Below are 27,331 nucleotides of genomic sequence, written 5' to 3'. Positions count from 1 at the left end.
ATGTCATCATTTTTGATTATAGCTCCCTATTTAAAGCTTTGGGACTTTTATTTGCACACATCTGGACATATGAATAACAAATCACACATAAACAGCTGCGTGAGTTCAGCACACAAATATTTATTTATTTTTATTTTATTTTATCTTTATTTAACCACACAAGTCAATTGAGAACCAATTCTCATTTACAATGACGACGTGGCCAAGAGGCAGCAAGACATAAGAACAGGGGTCTCCAACCTGTTTCCCTCTGAGAGCTAATTTGACAAAATGAATGTGGCTGAGAGCTACTCAAAGCACCAAGTCTGTCTTACTTTTATAGTCCTTTAATAACATTTCAGCCACCGCAGTCATCGCCTCTATTACAATTCTTTCATAGGTGAAGGGCTTTTTTGTTTCGTTAGGATGTGCACCACTAAACGATGGCTGTTTGCTTCATCGGCCTTCTTTGGTAAACAGAGACTGTCGTCTTTTAAGGATTGTTTTTGGCTCCTTTACCTTCTTTGTTCATAAACTGCTACCAGCCGGAAAGTCCCATGAAAAGTTTCTGTGGACTTGGCGCTCGATGTTACATTTTTTACTGACTAACACGCTTACACCGCAAATGTGACACATACCGATTCCTCATGAAAATAATGTATTTTTTTCCTTTTATTGGCCTGCGGTCATTGTCAAATCCAGTCTCTGTATGTTATGGCGTTACAAACCTGACAGCAGCCTAACTAGTTTAATTGACAGCCGATAGGCATATAATCATTTGGTCTCAGAATGGGGTGGGATGTCTGTGAATTTGATTGGGTTGTAATTTAAACAGTTTTACAAAGAACCATTAGCGAACCACTCAGAAACTGGTAGCGAGCTACTGGTAGCGAGCGAGCTACTTGTTGGAGACCCCTGCATTAGAACATAGAACATAAATACGACTACTGCAATGTCGTTCACTGTCAACTATCAAGTGATCCAGTTGGTTTACATAAAGGTCTAGATGTACTCATGCTGAATTTCTTCATTTTAAACATGCAACTTCTCAGTAATGTTAGCAAATACAGGAGTGGTGAAGTGGTGAAGCAATGATGACTGTTGTTGACAAGGTTAAAGAAGTTGTTGCCGTCTTGGTGCAGACTATACAGAGCCTCTTTGCTATTATTTTATTACCTTCATAAAGTATATCTGCAACGTAACCCTCGGCTACACAAGCTAAAACAAAAGCAGTCTGTATGTAGTCTAACTGTTTAGCTTAGTTTGACACATATCTTAAAAAGGTTGTAAACTAAGCAGTTGGCTGAGACAAAGCAGCCCCTCCTCCCTCTACCTGGCAGATGTGGGAAATGTATAGCTAATATGCACACTTCAATATTTATTTATTTATTACAAATCATATTGTCATCGCAATACTGAACAATGTTATCGCACATCTCAGATTTTACTCGTATCCTGCAGGCCTACACTCAGCTTAAATCCAGAGGAGCAAACTAACAAGTCAAATTCCTCAGAAAGTGTTCCACGTCAAAGAGTAAATAGGCAATAAGTGAATAATAAAAACAATTCTGGACTGATGAAGATGTTTTGTCGCTATGACGATCCTGCAGAAGGACTTGTCGATAAAACCGAGCCAACCAACTTCCCCTTTTTACTCAGTTCTCAGCTTTTTCTCACGCTCTGTTCATGACTTCACCAGTTTACATCCCACCACTTCTCTTTGGCTGTGAGGTGTCTATGTTTCCTTGTAGAACTGAAAATAATATTTATTAATACGAACATCATGCCTCAACTTATTCTAAAGTGTGTTTCACACATGTAGGTAGCACAGAGTTTATGCTGACTTGTGCACAGTCTGTTTCACTGCTGCTCTGCATTGCCGTGCTGATGAGAGAACCTCAGTGATTAAAACACTTTGTTCACTTCAAATGCTACTGCAAATGAAAACACCTGATCAAAATCAGCACTTTCTGCTTCCTCATCACCAGAATTTAACTGTCCTGTTGTCAAAGATATATATATATTCACATGCAAAGAAAGCCATTTGAGATAATGAAAAATAATTACCATAATAATGCCATAAATACGCACAATCTTACACAAACTAATGATGAAGCTGCTATATATTATATTCATGTTATCTAATGCCCTGTTTGCACTCTGTTCATCTTACCAATCGTCTGCAAAGTAAAGCCATTTAATATTGAAGAACTAGCTGAATAAGAAATAGAGAAATATTCCATCTATGGTGAACATGACATCATCTTCATCTCCTTCATGATGCTTGGATCTCAATCACTCTGTTGACATAGTCTGCTTCTACTGCGTCCTGTGGACATGAAACAACAGAGAGAGAGAGAGAGAGAGAGAGAGAGAGAGAGAGAGAGAGAGAGAGAGACGTTGTGATATAAAAGCAAACACAAAATGACTGAAATACTGCAGAAAAAGAAGAAGTCTTCACTCCTCCTGCTCGCACCCTGTGAGGGAGGAAGTCATCTTTTGAGACAACTCGTCCGCCATTACAGCCTCGTTGTTTATACTCGCGCTCATGTGACCGTGGTGTAGTTTATTTATAGCCTAATGTTAGCTTTTTACTTCATAAAAGTGGTGTTCATTTGTGAAGATTATCTTGCTGAACAAAACGTATAAGTATCATAAACGTTTGTTTGCCGAGGAGCTTATTTTCTGCAATAATCCAAAACCCAATGTAAAAATCCCATTGGCTTTTTGTCGAGGGAACCAGGGCGATGCTAACTTCCTGGCTGGCCTACAAAAATACGTCATCCCTGGAGCACTCTATAGAGCAGGGGTGGGCAATTAATTTTTACAAGGGGCCACATGAGAAACCTGAGTTGTGTTGGAGGGCCGAACCAACAATAACTTGAACTCAATTCTGCGCAGTATTAATTTTCCCCATTGTAAAAAGCATTAAATTATATATTTTTGATTAGTTGCTACTCGTAATCAGAAGAATAAGGATATTCTGTAAATATTTATATAAATATATGAAATTGTGGTGTAGGTCATATAGGAAAATACTCCTATAGAAGTAATAAACAGTAAAAACAATAATTGCATCAGTGTTTCATTTTATTTTTAACATGTTAATCTTCCCAAATACTGAATAGGTGTTTTACAGTATGTTAAAGATAGGCAATTGTCAACTTGATGCAAAAAGCAATAAATGCTTTTAATGTTTTACACTTCATTTTACTTGTTCAGTGGGAAAAATCCAGCCTGCTCTGGGCTTGAACAAGTGCATTGAAATCTGGCTGAATGTCTGAGGTGGATATGCGAAGGACAGCTGAGAGGTGGTCATCAGTGATAGAGGATCTGTATCTGGATTTGTTGAACTTCATCACTGAGAATGTCTGTTCACATACTGTACGTAGGTAGATCCAAAGAGGACTAGAATCTTCTGAGCATGACTCCTCATGTGTGGAAAGTTCTCCTCTTTGAGGGAAGAGTAGAAGTCAAGTAGTGAGACTGACCTAAAGTGCTCTGCCAGAAGTGTGTCAGACTGCAGGTCAATCAGTTCCATCTGAACATCACTGGGTGCATTCTCCACACTGCAGGTGAAGGGAGAACCTGCCAGCTTGTCCCATTTTAGTCCCAACTTGTCCAAACATGCATTTACCTCCGTGAATAAATCACTCCCGGTTGTTGTCCCTTTCATTGACTGCATGGTTGCCAGCTCCTCCGTGATTTTAAAGTCCGTAGATATCCCACGTATGAAAATGAGTAGCTGGGCAGTGTCACGTACATCGCAGCTCTCATCCAAAGCCAGGGAAAAATAGTCGAAGCTGACCGCTCTGTTCTTCAGCTGAAGTTCCAGATTCCCCGCGATGTCCTCAACCTTCCTCGTTACAGTCCGATGGGAGAGGGGGATGTCCTCAACCTTCCTCGTTACAGTCCGATGGGAGAGGGGGATGTCTTCAACCTTCCTCGTTACAGTCCGATGGGAGAGGGGGACGTTCTCAAAAGCTCCCTTTTTCTCCGGGCATATTAGGGCAGCAGAGTCCAGCAAACATTCCTTAATAAACTCCCCGTCAGAAAACGGTTTACTTTTTCTGGCGATTTTGTGGGATATGACATAACTTGTCTTGACAGCTGCATCTCTGGATGTGCAACGTTTAGTAAAAAGTCCTTGTTGGTTTTGCGGCTTAGCTAGCAAAGCATCCGACTCCCTTGCGCGCTCTTGTTTAGACAAGTTCTTGTATTTCTCCTCGTGTTTGGTCACGTAGTGGCGATTCAAATTGTAATCCTTGAACACGGCGACCTGCACACCACAAACTAAGCAAACGCCTTTACCTTTGACTTCTGTAAATAGATATTTAGCAGTCCATGTCTTGTTGAAAACGTGGCATTCGGTATTGATTTTTCTTTTGTTGCCGTGGGCTGACATGTTGAGGGCGAGCTTAGCTTACCAGCATCACATGTAGCTGTTTACCTACGCATGTGCGTGACTAAGTAAATAAAAAAACCTTTTCAAAAGAAAAGCAACACAGCCGTATTGCGTGCACAGCATAAATAGGCCTATTTTTTTATGTATGTTCTAATTTACTTGACCTCACGCGGGCCAGACAGGGACAGCCAACGGGCCGAATGTGGCCCGCGGGCCGTAAAATGCCCAGGTCTGCTATAGAGGGAGCTTTATTACGAGTAGTTTAGTTGTTGTAGTACCGTTTTGTTATTACAGAGGAGGATGATTTGAGACCATCAGTACAGATAGCCAGTGTTCATCATATCAGATCATATAACCAAAGAGAAATTAATTATACAACAAACAGCTGTTTCTTCTGTAGGAAAGCTCAGATAATACAAGTTAATACATAGCAGCTGTATACTGTGTTATTGCTGTAACCGTGACTGTTAGCCAACAGAGATCTATAATATAGATCTGTATGTCGTTCACTGTCAACTATCAAGTGATCAGTTAGTTTAGATAAAGATCTAGACGTACTCATGCTGAATTTCTTCATTTTTACACATGCAACTTCTCAGTAATGTTAGCAAATACAGAAGTGGTGAAGTGCTGTTGTTGATAAGGCGTGGGAAATGTACAGCTAATATGAACACTTCAATATTTATTTATTTATTACAAGTCATATTGTCGTCGCAATACTGAACAATGTTATCGCACATCTCAGATTTTACTCGTATCCTGCAGGCCTACACTCAGCTTAAAACCAGAGGAGCAAACTAACAAGTCAAGTTCCTCAGAAAGTGTTCCACGTCAAAGAGTAAATAGTCAATGAGTGAATAATAAAAACAATTCTGGACTGATGAAGACGTTTTGTCGCTATGACGATCCTGCAGAAGGACTTTTCGATAAAACAGAGCCAACCAACTTCCCCTTTTTACTCAGTTCTCAGCTTTTTCTCAGCGCTCTGTTCATGACTTCACCAGTTTACATCCCACCACTTCTCTTTGGCTGTGAGCTGTCTGTTTCCTTGTAGAACTGAAAATAATATTTATTAATACCAACATCATGCCTCAACTTATTGTAAAGTGTATTTCACACATGTAGGTAGCACAGAGTTTATGCTGACTTGTGCACAGTCTGTATCACTGCTGCTCTGCATTGCCGTGCTGATGAGACAACCTCAGTGATTAAAACACTTTGTTCACTTCAAATGCTTTTAATTCAGCAGTCTCATACACATGTATATACAAACACAAATGAGAAAACACCTGATCAAAATTAACACTTTCTGCTTCCTCATCACCTGAATTTAACTGTCCTTTAGTCAAACATATATATATTCACATGCAAAGAAAGCCATTTGAGACAATGAAAAATAATTACCATAAGAATGCCATAAATCAGCACAATCTTACACAAACTAATGATGAAGCTGCTATATATTATGTTCATGTTATCTAATGCCCTGTTTGCACTCTGTTCATCTTACCAATCGTCTGCAAAGTAAAGCCATTTAATATTTAAGAATTAGCTGAATTAGAAATAGAGAAATATTCCATTTATGGTGAACATGACATCATCTTCTTCTCCTTCATGATGCTTGGATCTCAATCACTCTGTTGACATAGTCTGCTTCTACTGCGTTCTGTGGACATGAAACAACAGAGAGAGAGAGAGAGAGAGAGAGAGAGAGAGAGAGAGAGGTGTTAAGTGCTCTGTGGTGAGTCTACTGTGGTTTGAAGAGAAATACCAGCAGCACATTTTATTGTTGAAAGAATAATGTACCTGTTGCTCACCTTCACTGGTTTGTTGCAGCATCTTGATCTAAACCACCTGAAAGAAAAGGAAACGAAGGAATAAAAGTAATAAATGAACTTTTCAAAGAGACCAATAAGTCTTTAGCTGCAAATGACCATATCATACAAAAGTTTGTCTCACCACTCAAAGATGATGATTGTACTGTAGAGCGCTACGATTCCCAGGATCTTCAGTGTAACGTAGACGACAGTCCCAAACTCTGGATTATCTGTAACAAGACAGCATGGTCACCTTCTCCTTAATGGGAAATGTTACGGCTCTAAAACATCATCAACCTGAATTCCTTCTGTTTACCTCAAACATAAACTGGTTTATAGCATCATTTCATACAAATGCAATAAAAGGTGTTTTACAGGGTACTCAAACAAACAAACAAACAAACAAACAAACAAACAAACAAACAAACAAACAAACAAACAAACAAACAAACAAACAAACAAAGCAATACAGAAAATGAGGAAAACTGAAAAAAGAGGAGAGCAGATTAGATTAAATTAAACACATTCAGTTCAGTTCTACATTTACCTGCATTATTAATCCGTGATGACGTCTGATTACCGAGAATATTTGTGGCCACACAGTAATAATCCTCTATATCTGTCACAGAGGTCACGCTGAAGCTGTAAAAGTCTCCATCAGATACACTGACAGGTCCGTCTTTGCTGGTCTTGAACCAGGTGTAGCGGCTGACGGGAGGATTGGCTCTGCTGGAGCAGGTCAGGTTCACCAGGCTACCTGCTGACAACAAACCTGATGGACTGATGGACACTGAGGTGTCTTTGGGAGCATCTGAGGAAAATGTGAGATTCACTTTATTCATTAAAATCATCCCATGAATCATCATGTGCTGACAGGATCTAATAACAAACACTTATTATCTTACATGAAACACTGAGCGTCGTTCTCTCCTCTGCTGTCTTGACGTCTTTTCCTTCATTTACAGGATATCTTGCTGAACAGGTGATGATGAATCCATCATGTTCGTCTGACAGAGTGAAGGTCTTCTGGATTTTAGTTGTGAAGGTTCGATCTGTGTTTTCCTCTATTTTGTTGTGAGGGTCTTGTTGGAGAGTCCAGGTGAGTTCAGGAGGGCAGTGTGGACAGGGAGTGAAAGCTGAGCAGTTTATAGTGACAGACTGACTCTCCTTCAGATCACCTGAGATCTCAATGCTGGGCCTCGGAGGAGAATCTGGAGGTTCAAATCAAACACAGATTGTACAATAAAAAATAGTTTATTATAGATAGAACTCTTTAAAAACCAAAGCTGACACAGAAGGTGACAATCTTGTATTGAAAATGCATAAAATGTCTAAGGTTTACTTTTAATATCCCAAAATGTGACCATTTTAATGTCAAACTGTAACAACAGAATCAGTGTTTAATCAGAATTTAAATTCATGGCAAAGTGAAAAACCTCCAAAATTAAAAAGTTGCAACTTTCACTTTTTATTCTAAACAATAACGTTATAGAATCACTGATAAAAAACAAAGCTCTCTTACCTTTGACTGTTATTTGAAGAGGATCACAAGGAGCTGTTGCCACAAATGGTCCATTCTCAATTCTGAAGTAGTACCAGTCTGTGTAACTTGTGTTTACACTGGAAAATAAAGTGGTGCAGTTTTTCTGACTCAGGTCTCCAGTAAGACTCATTGGATAGATATTATCCGTACTGCTACTGTTGAAAATCACATTATGTGGATTTTTAGCAAAATCTTGGTTACTTTTAATCCACACGCCGAAGGTTGATCTTGTGCTGTTGAATTCCTCTTCTGATTTAACTGTAAAGTTACATGGGATTTGCAGACAGGATCCACTCAGTGCTTCCATCTTATTTGGTGCAGTAATGAATAGGGCTGTTCTTTCAGGACAAACAGCCAAAGCACCTGTGAAACAGACTCATGATGAACAAATTGTGGAGCAAAATCTGCATGAAGAGAAAGTTCATGATGCACAAACTGTAATTCAGCAGCAACATGTTTGGTCTTTTTAACAATGTCAGTATGAAACATTTCACTGCAGACAGAGCATGAACAGTTGGAAAAAGTAACATCTCCAAATAAAAGTGACTTAACAAACAGCTCACCTGAAACAAAGAAGAAGCTCAGTAACACGATGGCTGTCACCATTTTCACAGACTGGACTGAAATGACACTCATCACCTGGATTTGGCAAAAAGTTACTTTTCATAAAATATATTTTTAAACAAAGCATTCATGTTCTTTTAAAGCCACCTCAAATGAATACATTCAAACCAGGAACTCTCCATGTACAAGCAGATGTTACTATGTTATAATAGTGATTAATAATCTCTGCAGAGTTAAAAACAGTTTAAATATAAAACGATCCAGTGTGAGTTTATGATGTTTCTGCTAAAACAAAACTCAACAAATAAAAGTAGAGTTCATGAAAATCAGCAAAATAAAAAAAACTTCCCTGAGATAAACATAAAAGCAGTAACATGTTACCTTACCAAAGGAGCCGGCAGCTAAAATGAAGAAACAGTTAGTTTTAAAATCAGACAATTTGTGAATGTCAGCAGAACTGCAACAGACCCAGTAGCTACCCGACTTCCCTGCTAAGCCGTTGTGATATAAAAGCAAACATGAAATGACTGAAATACTGCCGAAGAAAAAGAAGAAGAAGTCTTGACTCCTCCTGCTCACACCCTTTGAGTGAGGAAGTCATCTTTTGAGACAACTTGATTTCATCAGGGTGCAAATTACTTATTTATTCTCAAAGATTAATTTTTATCACATGACTCACAGCAAGCCTGTATGCCTTATTAGGGGCCGAACAGTTATGCTGCTGGTCCCTCTTGTTTTTGTCAATATTATCTTCTCCTGTAGTTTTTGGAGACTACTATGACTACTAAACGTCATCATGCCGACACATCCGCCATTACAGCCTCGTTGTTTATACTCGCGCTCATGCGACCGTGGTCTAGTTTATTTATAGCCTAATGTTAACTTTTTACTTCATAAAAGTGGTGTTCAGTTGTGGAGATTATCTTGCTGAACAAAACGTGTAAGTATCATAAACATTTGTTTGCCACAGAGCTTGTTTTCTGCAATAATCCAAAACCCAATGTAAAAATCCCATTGGCTTTTTGTCGAGGGAACCAGGGCGATGCTAACTTCCTGGCTGGCCTACAAAAATATGTCATCCCTGGAGCACTCTAAAGAGGGAGTTTTATTATGAGTAGTTTAGTTGTTGTGGTACTGTTTTGTTATTACAAAGGAGGATGGTTTGCTGTTACCTTGACTGTTAGCCACAGAGATTTATAATGTATATCTGCATGTCGTTCACTGTCAACTATCAAGTGATCCAGTTAGTTTAGATAAAGGTCTAGATGTACTCATGCTGAATTTCTTCATTTTAAACATGCAACTTCTCAGTAATGTTAGCAAATACAGAAGTGGTGAAGCGGTGATGCCTGTTGTTGACAAGGTTAAAGAAGTTGTTGCCGTCTTGGTGCAGACTATACGGAGCCTCCGTGCTATTATTTTGTTACCTTCATAAAGTATAGTTGCAACGTAACCCTCGGCTACACAAGCTAAAACAAAAGCAGTCTGTATGTAGTCTAACTGTTTAGCTCAGTTTGCCACATATCTTAAAATGGTTGTAACCTAAGCAGCTGGCTGAGACCAAGCAGCCCCTCCTCCCTCTACTAGCATTACCTGCAGGCAGTGCTTCTAGTTTTACGTCCTTTTGGCTCCGATTTTTGCATAGAAAGAATTTAGGAGAAGAAAAATAATGATGATAAAAATGTGGCAAAAAAAGCCCAACCTTACAGAGAGGAAACAATCTTCATCTTCATTTCTGCAGTAATTAAAATGACTGTATGGTGAAAAGGGGATACACAATACATAACAAAACAAGGTCGATGCCTTGTCAGAAATAATCAGAAGATATCACGAAACAAAATGACACATAAACATGTCAAAACTAAATGTAATCTCGTCCAACATTACGAATGTGTGTGCAGAACTTCTTCTGGTGCCATGTTCACTATCCTTTGCATGTCATCATTTTTTACTATAGCTCCCTATTTAAAGCTTTGGGACTTTTATTTGCACACATCTGGACATATGAATAACAAATCACACATAAACAGCTGCGTGAGTTCAGCACACAAATATTTATTTATTTTTATTTTATTTTATCTTTATTTAACCACATAAGTCAATTGAGAACCAATTCTCATTTACAATGACGACGTGGACAAGAGGCAGCAAGACATTAGAACAGGGTCTCCAACCTGTTTCCCTCTGAGAGCTAATTTGACAAAATGAATGTGGCTGAGAGCTACTCAAAGCACCAAGTCTGTCTTACTTTTATGGTCCTTTAATAACGTTTCAGCCACCGCAGTCATCGCCTCTTTTACAATTCTTTCATAGGTGAAGGGCTTTTTTGTTTCGTTAGGATGTGCGCCACTAAACGATGGCTCTTTCCTTCATCGGCCTTCTTTGGTAAACAGAGACTGTCGTCTTTTAAGGATTGTTTTTGGCTCCTTTACCTTCTTTGTTCATAAACTGCTACCAGCCGGAAAGTCCCATGAAAAGTTGCTTTGGACTTGGCGCTCGACGATACATCTTTTACTGACTAACACGCTCACACTGCAAATGTGAGACATACCGATTCCTCATGAAAATAATGTATTTTTTGCCTTTTATTGGCCTGCGGTCATTGTCAAATCCGGTCTCTGTATGTTATGGCGTTAAAAACCTGACAGCAGCCTAACTAGTTTAATTGACAGCCGATAGGCATATAATCATTTGGTCTCAGAATGGGGTGGGATGTCTGTGAATTTGATTGGGTTGTAATTTGAACAGTTTTACAAAGAACTGTTAGCGAGCCACTCAGAAACTGGTAGCGAGCGAGCTACTTGTTGGAGACCCCTGCATTAGAACATAGAACATAAATACGACTACTGCAATAAAACAGACAAAATTAAAACATCACAATAAATACAGTATATACAACTATATATATATATATATATATATATATATATATATATATATATGTGTTGCAGAGAGGCAAATTCAGAAGCAGGTGCAGCGATCAGAAACTATCACTTGTAATGAGTCATTAAAGGAGGGTAACAGAATAAGGGTGTGGAGTTTTAGCATCTTTTGCAACTCATTCCAGTCACTAGGAGCAGCAAACTGGAATGAGAGACGACCAAAGGAGGAATGACCATACTGAAGAATTTGCTAGAATGTAAATTGCAGTTCCTGTTGTAGATATTGAGTAGTGACCGGAGGTATGGAGGGGTTTTGCCAATGATAGTCTTCTGGTCTGACGCCTGCTATAGAGGGATGGCCAGTTGACTATAGAGAATACAGGTTACAGTGATGAGTGTTGAAAGGGACACCGGTGACAAAGCGAATGGCAGTATGGTAGATGACGTCCAGTTTATTGAGATGATTTTTGGAGGCGAGTCTGTAGATTAAGTCACCATAATCCAGGATTGGGAGAATATGTTGATAATTGACATTGAAAATCTGCAGGATGTGGATGTTTTAAATTTCTCTCCATTGAACTGTAGTCAGCAAAGACAACATTAAGGCACATTAAATATGAATTCTACACAAATATATTTTTTGTCTTTTAACAAGAGCACTCATTTTCTCTTCACTTGAGCGTAGAGATCCTCTGGGCCGTCGGCAGTCTGTCTTAAGCTGTTTGCTGTCTGGGACACTTTGACCTGTGCGTACAGCGTATCCTGCTGCTGTCCACCGTCCTGCACCGAGGCCAGTTCAGGTCTCGTGGAGAAGTTGATCTCTCCATAATGGATGATTTCTTCTTCTGTTTTACTTGCTGGCTCTTCAGCAGCCGCCTCTTCACCCGTTTGACTCTGCAAAAAAATAATCCAAACAGGAAGTGTTGTGAGGTGAAGCTTCAGCTGGATCCTTCCATGTTAAATAATTACCAACACTGCGTCAGGTAGACTCTACAGCCAATGTGAAGAGACGTAAAACATTCAAAACACAGGCCTGCTGTAGAGGGAAGTTTAGTATGGTCTCACCTGAGTCTGTTGTGCAGTTGCATGTGATGACTTTAAACGCCTGGAAGACATTAGAGTGATTATACTGTATACTTTAGGTTCAGCATACAGTGTGCCAGTAAAGTGTCAACACAGGTGGGAAACAGATATTATTGAGTCATCTGCTTTGATTTGTGACACTTACCAAACACATACAATCAGGCAGATGAGTGCGATGAACCCAACGATTCCTCCAATAAACGGCCCCAATTCTAGAGAGCCAACTTCACCTTAAGACAAGAAAACAAAGCCAATATAAGTGACTAAAAAAGTGTTGAATGTTGACGTGCAACAATATTGATGCAGCATCGCGGAAGTCCCACTTTTTACCTTTCATAGTCAGATGGATCTCTCTTGATGTTCCATTACCAAGCTCATTTGTGGCCACGCAGATATAAACTCCTCCATCAGTGACATTAAAGCTGTAAAAATCTCCTTCAGATACATTGACAGGTCCGTTCTCGCTGGTCTTGAACCAGGTGAAGCGGCTGACAGGAGGATTGGCTCTGCTGGAGCAGGTCAGGTTCACCCGGCTACCTACTGACACCAAACCTGGCGGACTGATGGATACTGAGGTGTTTTTGGGAGCATCTGAGGAAAATGTGATAGAGATGTGAGATAAGAGAGTAGCACCAGAGCCGTGAGAAAGGAGAATAATCGTGGAAACACTGGTTGTCTTACATGAAACATTGAGCGTCGTTCTCTCCTCTGCTGTCTTGACATCTTTTCCTTCATTTACAGGATATCTGGCTGAACAGGTGATGTTGAATCCATCATGTTCGTCTGACAGAGTGAAGGTCTTCTGGATTTTAGTTGTGAAGGTTCGATCTGTGTTTTCCTCTATTTTGTTGTGAGGGTCTTGTTGGAGAGTCCAGGTGAGTTCAGGAGGGGAGTGTGGACAGTGAGTGAAAGCTGAGCAGGTTATAGTGACAGACTGCTTCTCCTTTAGATCACCTGAGATCTCAATGCTGGGCCTCGGAGGAGAATCTGGAGTTTCAAATCAAACGCAAATTGTACAATAAAAAAAGGGTTATGATGGATAGAACTCTTTTAAATGCAAAAGCTGACACAGAAGGTGACAACCTTGTATTGAAAATGCATAAAGTATATAAAGTTTGCTTTTTAATATCCCAAAATTCGACAATTTTAATGTCAAACTGTAACAACAGAATCAGTGTTTAATCAGAATTTAAATTCATGGCAAAGTGAAAAACCTCCAAAATTAAAAAGTTGCAACTTTCACTTTTTATTCTTAACAATAACGTTACAGACTGACTGATAAAAAAACAAAACTCACTTACCTTTGACTGTTATTTGAAGAGGATCACATTCAGCTGTTGCCCTGAATGGTCCGTTCTTAATTCTGAAGAAGTACCTGTCTGTGTAACTTGTGTTTACACTGGAAAATAAAGTGGTGCAGTTATTCTGACTCAGGTCTCCAGTAAGATTCATTGGATAGATATTATCCATCCTGCTGCTGTTGAAAATCACATTATGTGGTTTGTTGGCAAAATATTGGCTACTTTTCAGCCACACTCCGAAGGTTGTTCTTGTGCTGTTGAATTCCTCTTCTGGTTTAACTCTAAAGTTACATGGGATTTGCAGACAAGATCCACTCAGTGCTTCCATCTTATTTGGTGCAGTAATGAATAGGGCTGTTCTTTCAGGACAAAAAGCCAAAGCACCTGTGAAACAGACTCGTGATGAACAAATTGTGGAGCAAAATCTGCATGAAGAGAAAGTTCATGATGCACAAACTGTAATTCAGCAGCAACATGTTTGGTCTTTTTAACAATGTCAGTATGAAACATTTCACTTTGCAGACAGAGCATGAACAGTTGGAAAAAGTAACGTCTCCAAATAAATGTGACTGAACAAACAGCTCACCTGAAACTAAGAAGACGCTCAGTAACACGATGGCTGTCACCATTTTCACAGACTGGACTGAAATGACACTCATCACCTGGATTTGACAAAAAGTTACTTTTCATAAAGCATCTTTTAAACGAAACATTCATGTTATTTTTAAGCCACCTCAACCTAATACATTCATACCAGGAACTTTCCATGTACAACCTGATGTTACTGTGTTATAATAGTGATTAATAATCTCTGCAGAGATAAAAACAGTTTAAATATAAAATGATCCAGTGTAAGTTTATGATGTTCCTGCTATAACAAAACCCAACAAAAAAAGTAGAGTTTATGAAAAGCAGCAAAATAAAAAAACCTCTCTGAGTTAAACATAAAAGCAGTAACATGAAATGACTGCATGTTAACACAGCCGGTGACTCTTGCTTCTCTCTTTTATGAAGAGATTTCTTTTAGGATACGACTTCACACTAATGCTGTAACCTTGACGGAGACTGGTGTGAGGTTAATGGTAGGAGGGATGTTTGGAGGTTAGATTTCTGTGACGTCAAACTTATGTAGAGAAGCTAATGTCGATACCTCCATTCACTCACAAGACCCTGTATGATACTAAAGCACAATCAACATGGCCTCGTGGTGCCTTTTAGACATTAAACAATACAATGTTTACAGGCTGAGGCCCAAAGATTTTCTTTTTTTGGCAAAATTCTGACAAAAAGTAGATAAAGTTTTAACATTTTTACTCATAAAAAGTTTTTCAATTAATTTTAGTACCAGATCTTTTAATACACCATTGACTGAGTCTCATGAAATGCCCTTTTATTTTTGATTGAGCTTGATATTCAAATATATATATATATATATCAGAAGTCCATTAACTTCTCCAAAACACCGTAGCAGGTTTCCAGTGGGAATTACTATGCATAATTCATCTTGCCACTTTTGTAATGTTTGTGATTAATTTGTTTGATTTCAGGTGATGTTTACACACAATTATGTGAAATGTTGGACCAATAAATGCAACTGAGATTAATAGGTATTTTTTAGAAGTTGTATTTCATGGTTTTTATTACAGTGCAATGAATAAATATCTTCAAATGCAGAAACTGTGTCTCATGTTTATTTTCTTAAGTAATTAAAATACAAATAAAATGCGGGACACAAAATATGAAAGAAAAAGAATAGATAACTAAATGAGATTAAATATGCTTTGTTAAAAATGATCTGTAAAATATCACAAAATTACACAAACTTTTCCAAAAAAATGATCTTGTAGTACTTTGTTAATGTGTGAACTGCTTCTCATGTCGCTATTTAGAATAGTTCCCCATTAAGAGCCTTTTCAGACTTATACTTGAACTGATCTGATGTACAGATTGCTAGTTCTCCTTTATTTAACTGTGGTCAGTGAAGATTGCATTTTCTTCTCAAGTGTCTTTTCCTACACTAACTGACATATAAAACTTCTTGTATAAGTAAAAAATAAAGGTATATTACAAATACGACCCAAAAATGATCACAAAACAACACTCATTTTTTCTTCACTTGAGCGTAGAGATCCTCTGGGACGTCAGCAGCCTGTCTTAAGCTGCTCACTGTCTCTGACACGTTGACCTGTGCATACAGCGTATCCTGCTGCTGTCCACTGTCCTGCTCCGAGGCCGAGGACGGTTCAGGTCTCCGCTTGGAGAAGTCGATCTCTCCATAATGGATGTCTTCTTCTGTTTTGCTGGTTGGCATTTGAAGAGTCAGCTCGTCACCTCTTTGACTCTGTGAGAAAAAAGGTGCTAAATGATACGTCTGAATACTGATTCAGGTTAAATTAGTTGCTGCTAGATTACAGTGCAACCTTTAATATTGTTGTACAGTACTTCTAGACTGGCTGATAAATTATACTAAATTACAACCCTCACTAGAGTCAGGCCATATCTTGAAGGTAGGGGCTATGCTGTCGCCCTTAGTGATCATTATTCAGAGAGTGGAGTCCCCCAGGGTTCGATTCTCGGGCCTCCATTATTCAACCTCTGTGTGCTTCCACTAGGCCAAATCATGAAAGACAAAAAGACTGCTTATCATAGCTATCCAAATAACGTCCAAATCCAAATAAATAATATGGATGGAAACTTATTTCCTTCAGTTAAATCAAGATAAGAAAGTTGATTTTGCAACAAGGAGGAAAGACTCAAAGTTATCACTCAGGTTACATTATAAAGACTAAAGGCAAACATTTTATATTCATATACTTATCAATGCAATTGTACAAAAGGATGAACATAGAAAACTATGAAGAAGAGTAGGCTACACTAATGGTTTGTCTGTTTTTTCTCACTTACATGGGCGGGGTGGGCGGAGGCGGGTAATGTTCCTGTTTCTTAACCGCTTCAACATTTCATCTTCCTTTAAAAAATATAGACTAAAGGCAAGAGCAAGTCATTCCTAATGTACTAACTACCAGACCTTCGTAAATGTATGTATGACTTTAGCAGACTTGGAGAATGTGTTTCAGAGAGTATTCATACATATTAAAATGAGTGGGAAATAACAATTAAGGTTATGCTAACAAAACTGACGTTATTTTGGTTTTAGTTGATTAGGCTAATGTCATAACCTTTGGTAATTTGATATATATTTCGTTTTTTTTGTGAAATTTAATTTTGAATCTTCCCAGTTTACATAGCTATTGAATAATACTTAAAGGTAGGATTGATAGTGTTGTTCAAATACATTTTTTGTTATATTTGTTGAAATTCTCATTGCATGACAGGGTGCTCCAACTTTAGCCATTTTCAGATCTAAACTTAAAACAGTTTAGATTTCTTACAGTTTCCAAACACAGCATGTTGCTAACAGGTTGTTTTGTCACATTTGTTGTACTTCTTAATATTTAACCTCTCAAAGATTGTCAACTTAGTATTAAGACAGATGCTTTCGACATAGTCACTGTGAGCAGATTTAAAATATTCACAACGCACACTGTACAACGAAGTTTAATATTCACCTGAGTTTGTGGACGTTTCGACTTAAACCACCTGGAAGATATGAGAGAGCTGTCAGAATAATTATTGTACTGTCTGTTTCAGGTTAAATAAATAGTGTGCTGCCAATAGAGAGTAAGGACTGATGGGAGACAGACATTATTGAATGTGCATCAGTGGAAAGAAAATCAAGATTGATACTTAAGTTTTGTCAAAGTCAAGTCGCAGAACAGGTGCAGAAATGAGCAAAACTGACAGATCACATACTCATCCATGCCCTCGGGGTTACCAACATCGGTTTAGTTAAAACGTTATTGCCAGAAACTGAATTAATTTAACTAATTTACTTACCAAACACAGATAGCAAGGCAGATGAGTATGATGACAAGGATCCCTCCAAGAGCTGAACCCCACTGTAGTGAGCTGACAGAGCTCTCTGTTCATAGAAACACAAAACCAGGTGACTAAAAGAAAACAAAGGATGAATGTAGATATGTAACAATACAGGTGTAACCATTATTTGTATAGGGTCATTTCATAAAAATGCAGTAAAAAAAGTGCTTCACAGAGAACTAAAAAAAACAAGTGAAAAACAGAAAAGAGAGGAGAGCAGATTAGATTCAATTAAACAGATTCAGTTCAGTTCTACATTTACCTGCATTATTAATCCGTGACGACGTCTGATTACCGAGATCATTTGTGGCCACACAGTAATAATCTTCTATATCTGTCACAGAGGTCACCTTGAAGCTGTAAAAGTCTCCTTCAGATACACTGACCGGTCCGTCTTTGCTGGTCTTAATCCAGGTGTAGCGGATGACGGGAGGATTGGCTCTGCTGGAGCAGGTCAGGTTCACCCGGCTACCTGCTGACACCAAACCTGATGGACTGATGGACACTGAGGTGTCTTTAGGAGCATCTGAGGAAGACGTGAGATTCACTTTATTCATTAAAATCATTCCATGAATCATCATGTGCTGACAGGATCTAATAACAAACACTTTATTATCTTACATGAAACATTGAGCGTTTTTCTCTCCTCTGCTGTCTTGACGTCTTTTCCTTCATTTAAAGGATATCTGGCTGAACAGGTGATGTTGAATCCATCATGTTCGTCTGACAGAGTGAAGGTCTTCTGGATTTTAGTTGTGAAGGTTCGATCTGTGTTTTCCTCTATTTTGTTGTGAGGGTCTTGTTGGAGAGTCCAGGTGAGTTCAGGAGGGGAGTGTGGACAGGGAGTGAAAGCTGAGCAGGTTATAGTGACAGACTGATTCTCCTTCAGATCACCTGAGATCTCAATGCTGGGCCTCGGAGGAGAATCTGGAGTTTCAAGTCAAACACAGATTGTACAATAAAAAATAGATTATGATATTAGAACACTTTTGTGAAAGCTGACACAAAAGGTGTCAATCTTGTTTTGAAAATGCAGAAAGTGTCTAAGGTTTGCTTTTAATATCCCAACATGTGACCATTTTAATGTGAAACTGTAACAACAGAATCAGTGTTTAATGAGAATTTAAATTCATGGCAAAGTGAAAAACCTCCAAAATTAGAAAGTTGCAAATTTCACTTTTTATTCTAAACAATAACGTTATAGACTCAATGATAAATAATAAAAGTAGAACTCTCTTACCTTTGACTTTTATTTGAAGACTATCACAATAAGCTGTTGCCCTGAATGATCCGTTCTCAATTCTGAAGAAGTACCTGTCTGTGTAACTTGTGTTTACACTGGAAAATAAAGTGGTGCAGTTTTTCTGACTCAGGTCTCCAGTAAGACTCATTGGATAGATATTATCCGTACTGCTACTGTTGAAAATCAAATTATGTGGATTTTTAGCAAAATCTTGGTTACTTTTAATCCACACGCCGAAGGTTGATCTTGTGCTGTTGAATTCCTCTTCTGATTTAACTGTAAAGTTACATGGGATTTGCAGACAGGATCCACTCAGTGCTTCCATCTGCATTGGTGTAGTGATGAATAGGGATGGGCTTTTAGGACAAACAGCCAAAGCACCTGTAAAACAGACTCTTGATGAACAAATTGTGGAGCAAAATCTGCATGAAGAGAAAGTTCATGATGCACAAACTGTAATTCAGCAGCAGCATGTTCGGTCTTTTTTAACAATGTCAGTATGAAACATTTCACTTTGCAGACAGAGCATGAACAGTTGGAAAAAATAACGTCTTCACATTAAAGTGACTGAACAAACAGCTCACCTGAAACTAAGAAGACGTTCAGTAACACGATGGCTGTCACCATTTTCACAGACCGGACTGAAATGACACTCATCACCTGGATTTCACAAAAAGTTACTTTTGATAAAACATCTTTTAAAAAAAGCATTCATGTTATTTTAAAGCCACCTCAAATTAATACATTCAAACCAGGAACTCTCCGTGTACAAGCAGGTGTTACTGTGTTATAATAGTGATCAATAAGCTCTGCAGCATTGAAAAGAGTTTAAATATAAAACGATCCAGTGTGAGTTTATGATGTTTCTGCTAAAACAAAACCCAACAAATAAAAGTAGAGTTCATGAAAATCAGCAAAATAAAAAAAACTTCCCTGAGTTAAACATAAAAGCAGTAACATGTTATCTTACCAATTTGTGAATGTCAGCAGAACTGCAACAGACCCAGTAGCTACCCGACTTCCCTGCTAAGCCGTTGTGATATAAAAGCAAACATGAAATGACTGAAATACTGCCGAAAAAGAAGAAGAAGTCTTCACTCCTCCTGTTCGCACCATGTGAGTGAGGAAGTCATCTTTTGAGACAACTTGATCTCATCAGGGTGCGAATAACATATTTATTTTCAAACATGATTTTTATCACATGACTCACAGCAAGCCTGTATGCCTTATTAGGGGCCGAACAGTTATGCTGCTGGTCCCTCTTGTTTTTGTCGATATTATCTTCTCCTGTAGTTCTTGGAGACTACTAAGACTACTAAACGTCATCATGCCGACTCGTCCACCATTACAGCCTCGTTGTTTATACTCGCGCTCATGTGACCGTGGTGTAGTTTATTTATATCCTAATGTTAGCTTTTTACTTCATAAAAGTGGTGTTCATTTGTGGAGATTATCTTGCTGAACAAAACGTATAAGTATCATAAACGTTTGTTTGCCGAGGAGCTTATTTTCTGCAATAATCCAAAACCCAATGTGAAAATCCCATTGGCTTTTTGTCAAGGTAACCAGGGAGATGCTAACTTCCTGGCTTGTCTACAAAAATACGTCATCCCTGGAGCACCCTAAAGAGGGAGTTTAATTACGAGTAGTTTATTTGTTGTGGTACTGTTTTGTTATTACTGAGGAGGATGATTTGAGACCATCAGTACAGAAAGCCAGTGTTCATCATATCAGATCATATAACCAAAGAGTAATTTATTATACAACAAACAGCTGTTTCTTCTGTAGGAAAGGTCAGATAATACAAGTTAATACGTAGCAGCTGTATACTGTGTTGTTGCTGTTACCTTGACTGTTAGCCAACAGAGATTTATAATGTAGATCTGCATGTCGTTCACTGTCAACTATCAAGTGATCCAGTTAGTTTAGATAAAGATCTAGATGTACTCATGCTGAATTTCTTATTTTTAAACATGCAACTTCTCAGTAATGTTAGCAAATACAGAAGTGGTGAAGTGCTGTTGTTGACAGGGCGTGGGAAATGTAGAGCTAATATGAACACTTCAATATTTATTTATTTATTACAAGTCATGTTGTCGTCGCAATACTGAACAATGTTATCACACATCTCAGATTTTACTCGTATCCTGCAGGCCTACACTCAGCTTAAATCCAGAGGAGCAAACTAACAAGTCAAGTTCCTCAGAAAGTGTTCCACGTCAAAGAGTAAATAGTCAATAAGTGAATAATAAACACAATTCTGGACTGATGAAGACGTTTTGTCGCTATGACGATCCTGCAGAAGGACTTGTCGATAAAACCCAGCCAACCAACTTCCCCTTTTTACTCAGTTCTCAGCTTTTTCTCAGCGCTCTGTTCATGACTTCACCAGTTTACATCCCACCACTTCTCTTTGGCTGTGAGGTGTCTATGTTTCCTTCTAGAACTGAAAATAATATTTATTAATACCAACATCATGCCTCAACTTATTCTAAAGTGTATTTCACACATGTAGGTAGCACAGAGTTTATGCTGACTTGTGCACAGTCTGTATCACTGCTGCTCTGCATTGCCGTGCTGATGAGAGAACCTCAATGATTAAAACGCTTTGTTCACTTCAAATGCTTTTAATTCAGCAGTCTTATACACATGTATATACAAACACAAATGAGAAAATACCTGATAAAAATTAACACTTTCTGCTTCCTCATCACCTGAATTTAACTGTCCTGTTACCAAACATATATATATTCACATACAAAGAAACCCTGTTGAGGCAATGAAAAATAATTACCATAAGAATGCCATAAATCAGCACAATCTTACAAAAACTAATGATGAAGCTGCTATATATTATATTCATGTTATCTAATGTCCTGTTTGCACTCTGTTCATCTTACCAATCTTCTGCAAAGTAAAGCCATTTAATATTTAACAATAAGCTGAATGAGAAATAGAGAAATATTCCATCTATGGTGAACATGACATCATCTTCTTCTCCTTCATGATGCTTGGATCTCAATCACTCTGTTGACATAGTCTGCTTCTACTGCGTCCTGTGGACATGAAACAACAGAGAGAGAGAGAGAGAGAGAGAGAGAGAGAGAGAGAGGTGTTAAGTGCTCTGTGAGTCTACCGTGGTTTGAAGAGAAATGCCAGCAGCACATTTTATTGTTGAAAGAATAATGTACCTGTTGCTCACCTTCACTGGTTTGTTGCAGCATCTTGATCTAAACCACCTGAACGAAAAGGAAACGAAGGAATAAAAGTAATAAATGAACTTTTCAAAGAGACCAATAAGTCTTTAGCTGCAAATGACCATATCATAGAAAAGTTTGTCTCACCACTCAAAGATGATGATTGTACTGTAGAGCGCTACGATTCCCAGGATCTTCAGTGTAACGTAGACGACAGCCCCAAACTCTGGATTATCTGTAACAAGACAGCATGGTCACCTTCTCCTTAATGGGAAATGTTACGGCTCTAAAACATCATCAACCTGAATTCCTTCTGTTAACCTCAAACATAAACTGGTTTATAGCATCATTTCATACAAATGCAATAAAAGGTGTTTTACAGGGTACTCAAACAAACAAACAAACAAACAAACAAACAAACAAACAAACAAAGCAATACAGAAAACTAGAAAAACAGAAAAGAGAGGAGAGCAGATTAAATTAAACACATTCAGTTCAGTTCTACATTTACCTGCATTATTAATCCGTGATGTCTGATTACCGAGATCATTTGTGGCCACACAGTAATAATCTTCTATATCTGTCACAGAGGTCACCTTGAAGCTGTAAAAGTCTCCTTCAGCTACACTGACAGGTCCGTCTTTGCTGGTCTTGAACCAGGTGAAGCTGACGGGAGGATTGGCTCTGCTGGAGCAGGTCAGGTTCACCAGGCTACCTGCTGACACCAAACCTGATGGACTGATGGACACTGAGGTGTTCTTGGGAGCATCTGAGGAAAATGTGAGATTAACTTTATTCATTAAAATCATCCCATGAATCATCATGTGCTGACAGGATCTAATAACAAACACTTATTATCTTACATGAAACACTGAGCGTCGTTCTCTCCTCTGCTGTCTTGACGTCTTTTCCTTCATTTACAGGATATCTGGCTGAACAGGTGATGATGAATCCATCATGTTCGTCTGACAGAGTGAAGGTCTTCTGGATTTTAGTTGTGAAGGTTCGATCTGGGTTTTCCTCTATTTTGTTGTGAGGGTCTTGTTGGAGAGTCCAGGTGAGTTTAGGAGGGGAGTGTGGACAGGGAGTGAAAGCTGAGCAGGTTATAGTGACAGACTGCTTCTCCTTCAGATCACCTGAGATCTCAATGCTGGGCTTTGGAGGAGAATCTGGAGTTTCAAATCAAACACAGATTGTACAATAAAAAATAGATCATGATAGATTAGAACACTTTTTTAAAAACCAAAGCTGACACAGAAGGTGACAATCTTGTTTTGAAAATGCAGAAAGTGTCTAAGGTTTGCTTTTAATATCCCAACATGTGACCATTTTAATGTGAAACTGTAACAACAGAATCAGTGTTTAATGAGAATTTAAATTCATGGCAAAGTGAAAAACCTCCAAAATTAGAAAGTTGCAAATTTCACTTTTTATTCTAAACAATAACGTTATAGACTCAATGATAAATAATAAAAGTAGAACTCTCTTACCTTTGACTTTTATTTGAAGACTATCACAATAAGTTGTTGCCCTGAACGGTCCGTTCTCAATTCTGAAGAAGTAGTTGTCTGTGTAACTTGTGTTTACACTGGAAAATAAAGTGGTGCAGTTATTCTGACTCAGGTCTCCAGTAAAACTCATTGGATAGATATTATCCATCCTGCTGCTATTGAAAATCACAGAGTTTTGATATTTGGCAAAATCTTTGCTACTTTTCATCCACACTCCGAAGGTTGTTCTTGTGCTGTTGAATTTCTTTCCTTGTTTAACTGTAAAGTTACATGGGATTTGCAGGCAAGATCCACTCAGTGCTTCCATCTGCTTTGGTGCAGTCATGAATAGGCCTGAGGTTCTAGGACAATCAGCCAAAGCACCTGTGAAACAGACTCATGATGAACAAATTGTCGAGCAAAATCTGCATGACAGAGAAAGTTCATGATGCACAAACTATAATTCAGCAGCAACATTTTCTGTTCTTTTACTTCTAACAATGTCAGTATGAAACATTTCACTTTGCAGACAGAGCATGAACAGTTGGGAAAAGTAACCTCTCCACATAAAGGTGACTTAACAAACAGCTCACCTGAAACTAAGAAGACGCTCAGTAACATGATGGCTGTCACCATTTTCACAGACTGGACTGAAATGACACTCATCACCTGGATTTGAAAAAAAGTTACTTTTCATATAACACCTTTTAAATGAAGCATTCATGTTCTTTTATAGCCACCTCAAATTAATACATTCAAACCAGGAACTCTCCGTGTACAACCAGATATTACTGTGTTATAATAGTGATTCATTATCTCTAAAAAGTTGAAAACAGTTCAAATATAAAATGATCCAGTGTGAGTTTATGATGTTTCTGCTAAAACAAAACCCAACAAATAAAAGTAGAGTTCATGAAAAGCAGCAAAATAAAGAAACCTCTCTGAGTTAAACATAAAAGCAGTAACATAGGAGCCGGCAGCTAAAATGAAGAAACAGTTAGTTTTAAAATCAGACAATTTGTGAATGTCAGCAGAACTGCAACAGACCCAGTAGCTACCCGACTTCCCTGCTAAGCCGTTGTGATATAAAAGGAAATATGAAATGACTGAAATACTGCAGAAAAAGAAGAAGAAGAAGTCTTCACTCCTCCTGCTCACACCCTTTGAGTGAGGAAGTCATCTTTTGAGACAACTTGATCTTATCAGGGTGCGAATGACATTTATTCTCAAAGATTATTTTTATCACATGACTCACAGCAAGCCTGTATGCCTTATTAGGGGCCAAACAGTTATGCTGCTGGTCCCTCTTGTTTTTGTCAATATTATCTTCTCCTGTAGTTCTTGGAGACTACTAAGACTACTAAACGTCATCATGCCGACTCGTCCACCATTAGAGCCTTGTTGTTTATACTCGCGCTCATGTGACCGTGGTGTAGTTTATTTATAGCCTAATGTGAGCTTTTTACTTCATAAAAGTGGTGTTCATTTGTGGAGATTATCTTGCTGAACAAAATTTGTAAGTACACGTTTGTTTGCCACAGAGCTTGTTTTCTGCATTAATCCAAAACCCAATGTAAAAATCCCATTGGCTTTTTGTCGAGGTAACCAGGGCGATGCTAACTCCCTGGCTGGCCTTGAAAAATACGTCATCACTGGAGCACTCTATAGAGGGAGATTTATTACGAGTAGTTTATTTGTTGTGGTACTGTTTTGTTATTACTGAGGAGGAGGATTTGAGACCATCAGTACAGATAGCCAGTGTTCATCATATCAGATCATATAACCAAAGAGTAATTTATTATACAACAAACAGCTGTTTCTTCTGTAGGAAAGCTCAGATAATACAAGTTAATACGTAGCAACTGTATACTGTGTTATTGCTGTAACCTTCACTGTTAGCCAACAGAGATTTATAATGTATATCTGCATGTCGTTCACTGTCAACTATCAAGTGATCCACTTAGTTTAGATAAAGATCTAGATGTACTCATGCTGAATTTCTTATTTTTAACCATGCAACTTCTCATTAATGTTAACAAATACAGAAGTGGTGAAGTGGTGACGCGCTGTTGTTGACAAGGTTAAAGAAGTTGTTGCCGTCTTGTTGCAGACTATACAGAGCCTCCGTGCTATTATTTTATTACCTTCGTAAAGTATAGCAGCAACATAACCCTCAGCTACACAAGCTAAAACAAAAGCAGTCTGTATGTAGTCTAACTGTTTAGCTTAGTTTTCCACATATCTTAAAATGGTTATAAACTAAGCAGCTGGCTGAGACAAAGCAGCCCCTCCTCCCTCTACCAGGCTGAAGAGGGAAATGTATAGCTCATATAAACACTTCAATATTAGTTTATTTATTACAAATCATATTGTCATCGCAATACTGGACAATGTTATCGCACATCTCAGATTTTACTCGTATCCTGCAGGCCTACACTCAGCTTAAATCCAGAGGAGCAAACTGACAAGTCAAGTTCCTCAGAAAGTGTTCCACGTCAAAGAGTAAATAGGCAATAAGTGAATAATAAAAACAATTCTGGACTGATGAAGATGTTTTGTCGCTATGACGATCCTGTAGAAGGACTTGTCGATAAAACCCAGCCAACCAACTTCCCCTTTTTACTCAGTTCTCAGCTTTTTCTCACGCTCTGTTCATGACTTCACCAGTTTACATTCCACCACTTCTCTTTGGCTGTGAGGTGTCTATGTTTCCTTGTAGAACTGAAAAGAATATTTATTAATACCAACATCATGCCTCAACTTATTCTAAAGTGTATTTCACACATGTAGGTAGCACAGAGTTTATGCTGACTTGTGCACAGTCTGTATCACTGCTGCTCTGCATTGCCGTGCTGATGAGAGAACCTCAGTGATTAAAACGCTTTGTTCACTTCAAATGCTTTTAATGCTTTTAATTCAGCAGTCTTATACACATGTATATACAAAAACATGATATATAATACTACAATATAATCTTGTAGTACATTGTTAATGTGTGAACTGCTTCTTCTCGTGTCACCATTTAGAATAGTTCCCCATTAAGAGCCTTTCGGACTTATACTTGCACTGATCTGATGTACAGATTGCTAATTTCACAGCAACAGTCATATGAGGTCAGTTCAGACATAAGATTTATTATACCTTGATGGCAAAACTATTTGAGCTGCAATGTGTGGAGGTTTAGAGTTCCCCTTTAACTGTGGCCAGTGAAGATTGCATTTTCCTCTCCAGTGTATTTTCCTACAATAACTGACATATAACACTTCTTGTATAAGTAAAAAATAAAGGTATATTACAAATACCACCCAAACATGATCACAAAACAACACTCAGTTTTTCTTCACTTGAGCGTAGAGATCCTCTGGGACGTCAGCAGCCTGTCTTAAGCTGCTCGCTGTCTCGGACACGTTGACCTGTGCATACAGCGTATCCTGCTGCTGTCCACTGTCCTGCTCCGAGGCCAAGGACGGTTCAGGTCTCCGCTTGGAGAAGTCGATCTCTCCATAATGGATGTCTTCTTCTGTTTTGCTGGCTGGCATTTCAAGAGTCAGCTCGTCACCTCTTTGACTCTGTGAAAAAAAAGGTGATAAAGGTGCTAAATGATATGTCTGAATACTGATTCAGGTTAAATTAGTTGATGCTGCTAGATTACAGTGCAACCTTTAATATTGTTTTACAGTACTTCTAGACTGGCTGAAAAATTACACTAAATTACAACCCTCACTAGAGTCAGACCATATCTTGAAGGTAGGGGCTATGCTGTTGCGCTTAGTGATCATTATTCAGAGAGTGGAGTCCCCCAGGGTTCGATTCTCGGGCCTCCATTATTCAACCTCTGTGTGCTTCCACTAGGCCAAATCATGAAAGACAAAAAGACTGCTCATCATA

At 38.4% G+C, this 27,331-nt stretch overlaps 3 protein-coding genes across 3 annotated transcripts; all 3 read right to left on the bottom strand.

The window, feature by feature from the left end:
- Window positions 1–100: 100 nt before the first annotated feature.
- LOC141759612 (B-cell receptor CD22-like) lies at window positions 101–14,203 on the bottom strand. The gene is made up of 8 exons (XM_074621803.1): window positions 14,161–14,203; window positions 13,575–13,958; window positions 12,955–13,260; window positions 12,604–12,864; window positions 12,419–12,503; window positions 12,256–12,295; window positions 11,110–12,084; window positions 101–877 (listed from the first exon to the last, which is right to left on the bottom strand). Exons 1-7 carry the CDS (start codon window positions 14,201–14,203, stop codon window positions 11,851–11,853), a joined length of 1,353 nt encoding a protein of 450 aa, XP_074477904.1. The 3' UTR covers window positions 101–877; window positions 11,110–11,850.
- On the bottom strand, window positions 7,081–8,811 carry LOC141759613 (myelin-associated glycoprotein-like). The gene is made up of 4 exons (XM_074621804.1): window positions 8,695–8,811; window positions 8,308–8,383; window positions 7,724–8,107; window positions 7,081–7,412 (listed from the first exon to the last, which is right to left on the bottom strand). The coding sequence occupies exons 2-4, from the start codon at window positions 8,378–8,380 to the stop codon at window positions 7,081–7,083; spliced, it is 789 nt and encodes a 262-aa protein (XP_074477905.1). The 5' UTR covers window positions 8,381–8,383; window positions 8,695–8,811.
- Window positions 14,204–15,675: 1,472 nt separating the features above from the next.
- Window positions 15,676–24,106, bottom strand: LOC141760058 (sialic acid-binding Ig-like lectin 10). Its single transcript, XM_074622702.1, has 7 exons — window positions 24,037–24,106; window positions 23,444–23,827; window positions 22,817–23,122; window positions 22,465–22,722; window positions 22,101–22,188; window positions 21,959–21,995; window positions 15,676–15,915 (listed from the first exon to the last, which is right to left on the bottom strand). The coding sequence occupies exons 1-7, from the start codon at window positions 24,077–24,079 to the stop codon at window positions 15,676–15,678; spliced, it is 1,356 nt and encodes a 451-aa protein (XP_074478803.1). The 5' UTR covers window positions 24,080–24,106.
- Between the last annotated feature and the right edge of the window lie 3,225 nt (window positions 24,107–27,331).

This window comes from Sebastes fasciatus, chromosome 21, assembly GCF_043250625.1.
Source record: "Sebastes fasciatus isolate fSebFas1 chromosome 21, fSebFas1.pri, whole genome shotgun sequence".
Lineage (NCBI taxonomy): Eukaryota > Metazoa > Chordata > Actinopteri > Perciformes > Sebastidae > Sebastes > Sebastes fasciatus.
Note: the sequence above shows the minus strand (reverse complement) of the source record. Positions and strands in the feature narration are given on the sequence as shown.

Excerpts from the sequence above, each read along its gene's own strand:
- LOC141759613 (XM_074621804.1), bottom strand. The coding sequence starts at position 8,380 with ATGAGTGTCATTTCAGTCCAGTCTGTGAAAATGGTGACAGCCATCGTG. Across the intron at positions 8,108-8,307 it reads GAGCTTCTTCTTTGTTTCAG|GTGCTTTGGCTGTTTGTCCT; the intron begins GTGAGCTGTTTG and ends TCTGTTTCACAG. Across the intron at positions 7,413-7,723 it reads TCTTCAAATAACAGTCAAAG|ATTCTCCTCCGAGGCCCAGC; the intron begins GTAAGAGAGCTT and ends TTGAACCTCCAG.
- LOC141759612 (XM_074621803.1), bottom strand. The coding sequence starts at position 14,203 with ATGGTGACAGCCATCGTGTTACTGAGCGTCTTCTTAGTTTCAG. Across the intron at positions 13,959-14,160 it reads GAGCGTCTTCTTAGTTTCAG|GTGCTTTGGCTTTTTGTCCT; the intron begins GTGAGCTGTTTG and ends TCTGTTTCACAG. Across the intron at positions 12,296-12,418 it reads TGCCTGATTGTATGTGTTTG|GCGTTTAAAGTCATCACATG; the intron begins GTAAGTGTCACA and ends AATGTCTTCCAG.
- LOC141760058 (XM_074622702.1), bottom strand. The coding sequence starts at position 24,079 with ATGGTGACAGCCATCATGTTACTGAGCGTCTTCTTAGTTTCAG. Across the intron at positions 23,123-23,443 it reads TCTTCAAATAAAAGTCAAAG|ATTCTCCTCCAAAGCCCAGC; the intron begins GTAAGAGAGTTC and ends TTGAAACTCCAG. Across the intron at positions 15,916-21,958 it reads GCTGCAACAAACCAGTGAAG|AGTCAAAGAGGTGACGAGCT; the intron begins GTGAGCAACAGG and ends TTTTTCTCACAG.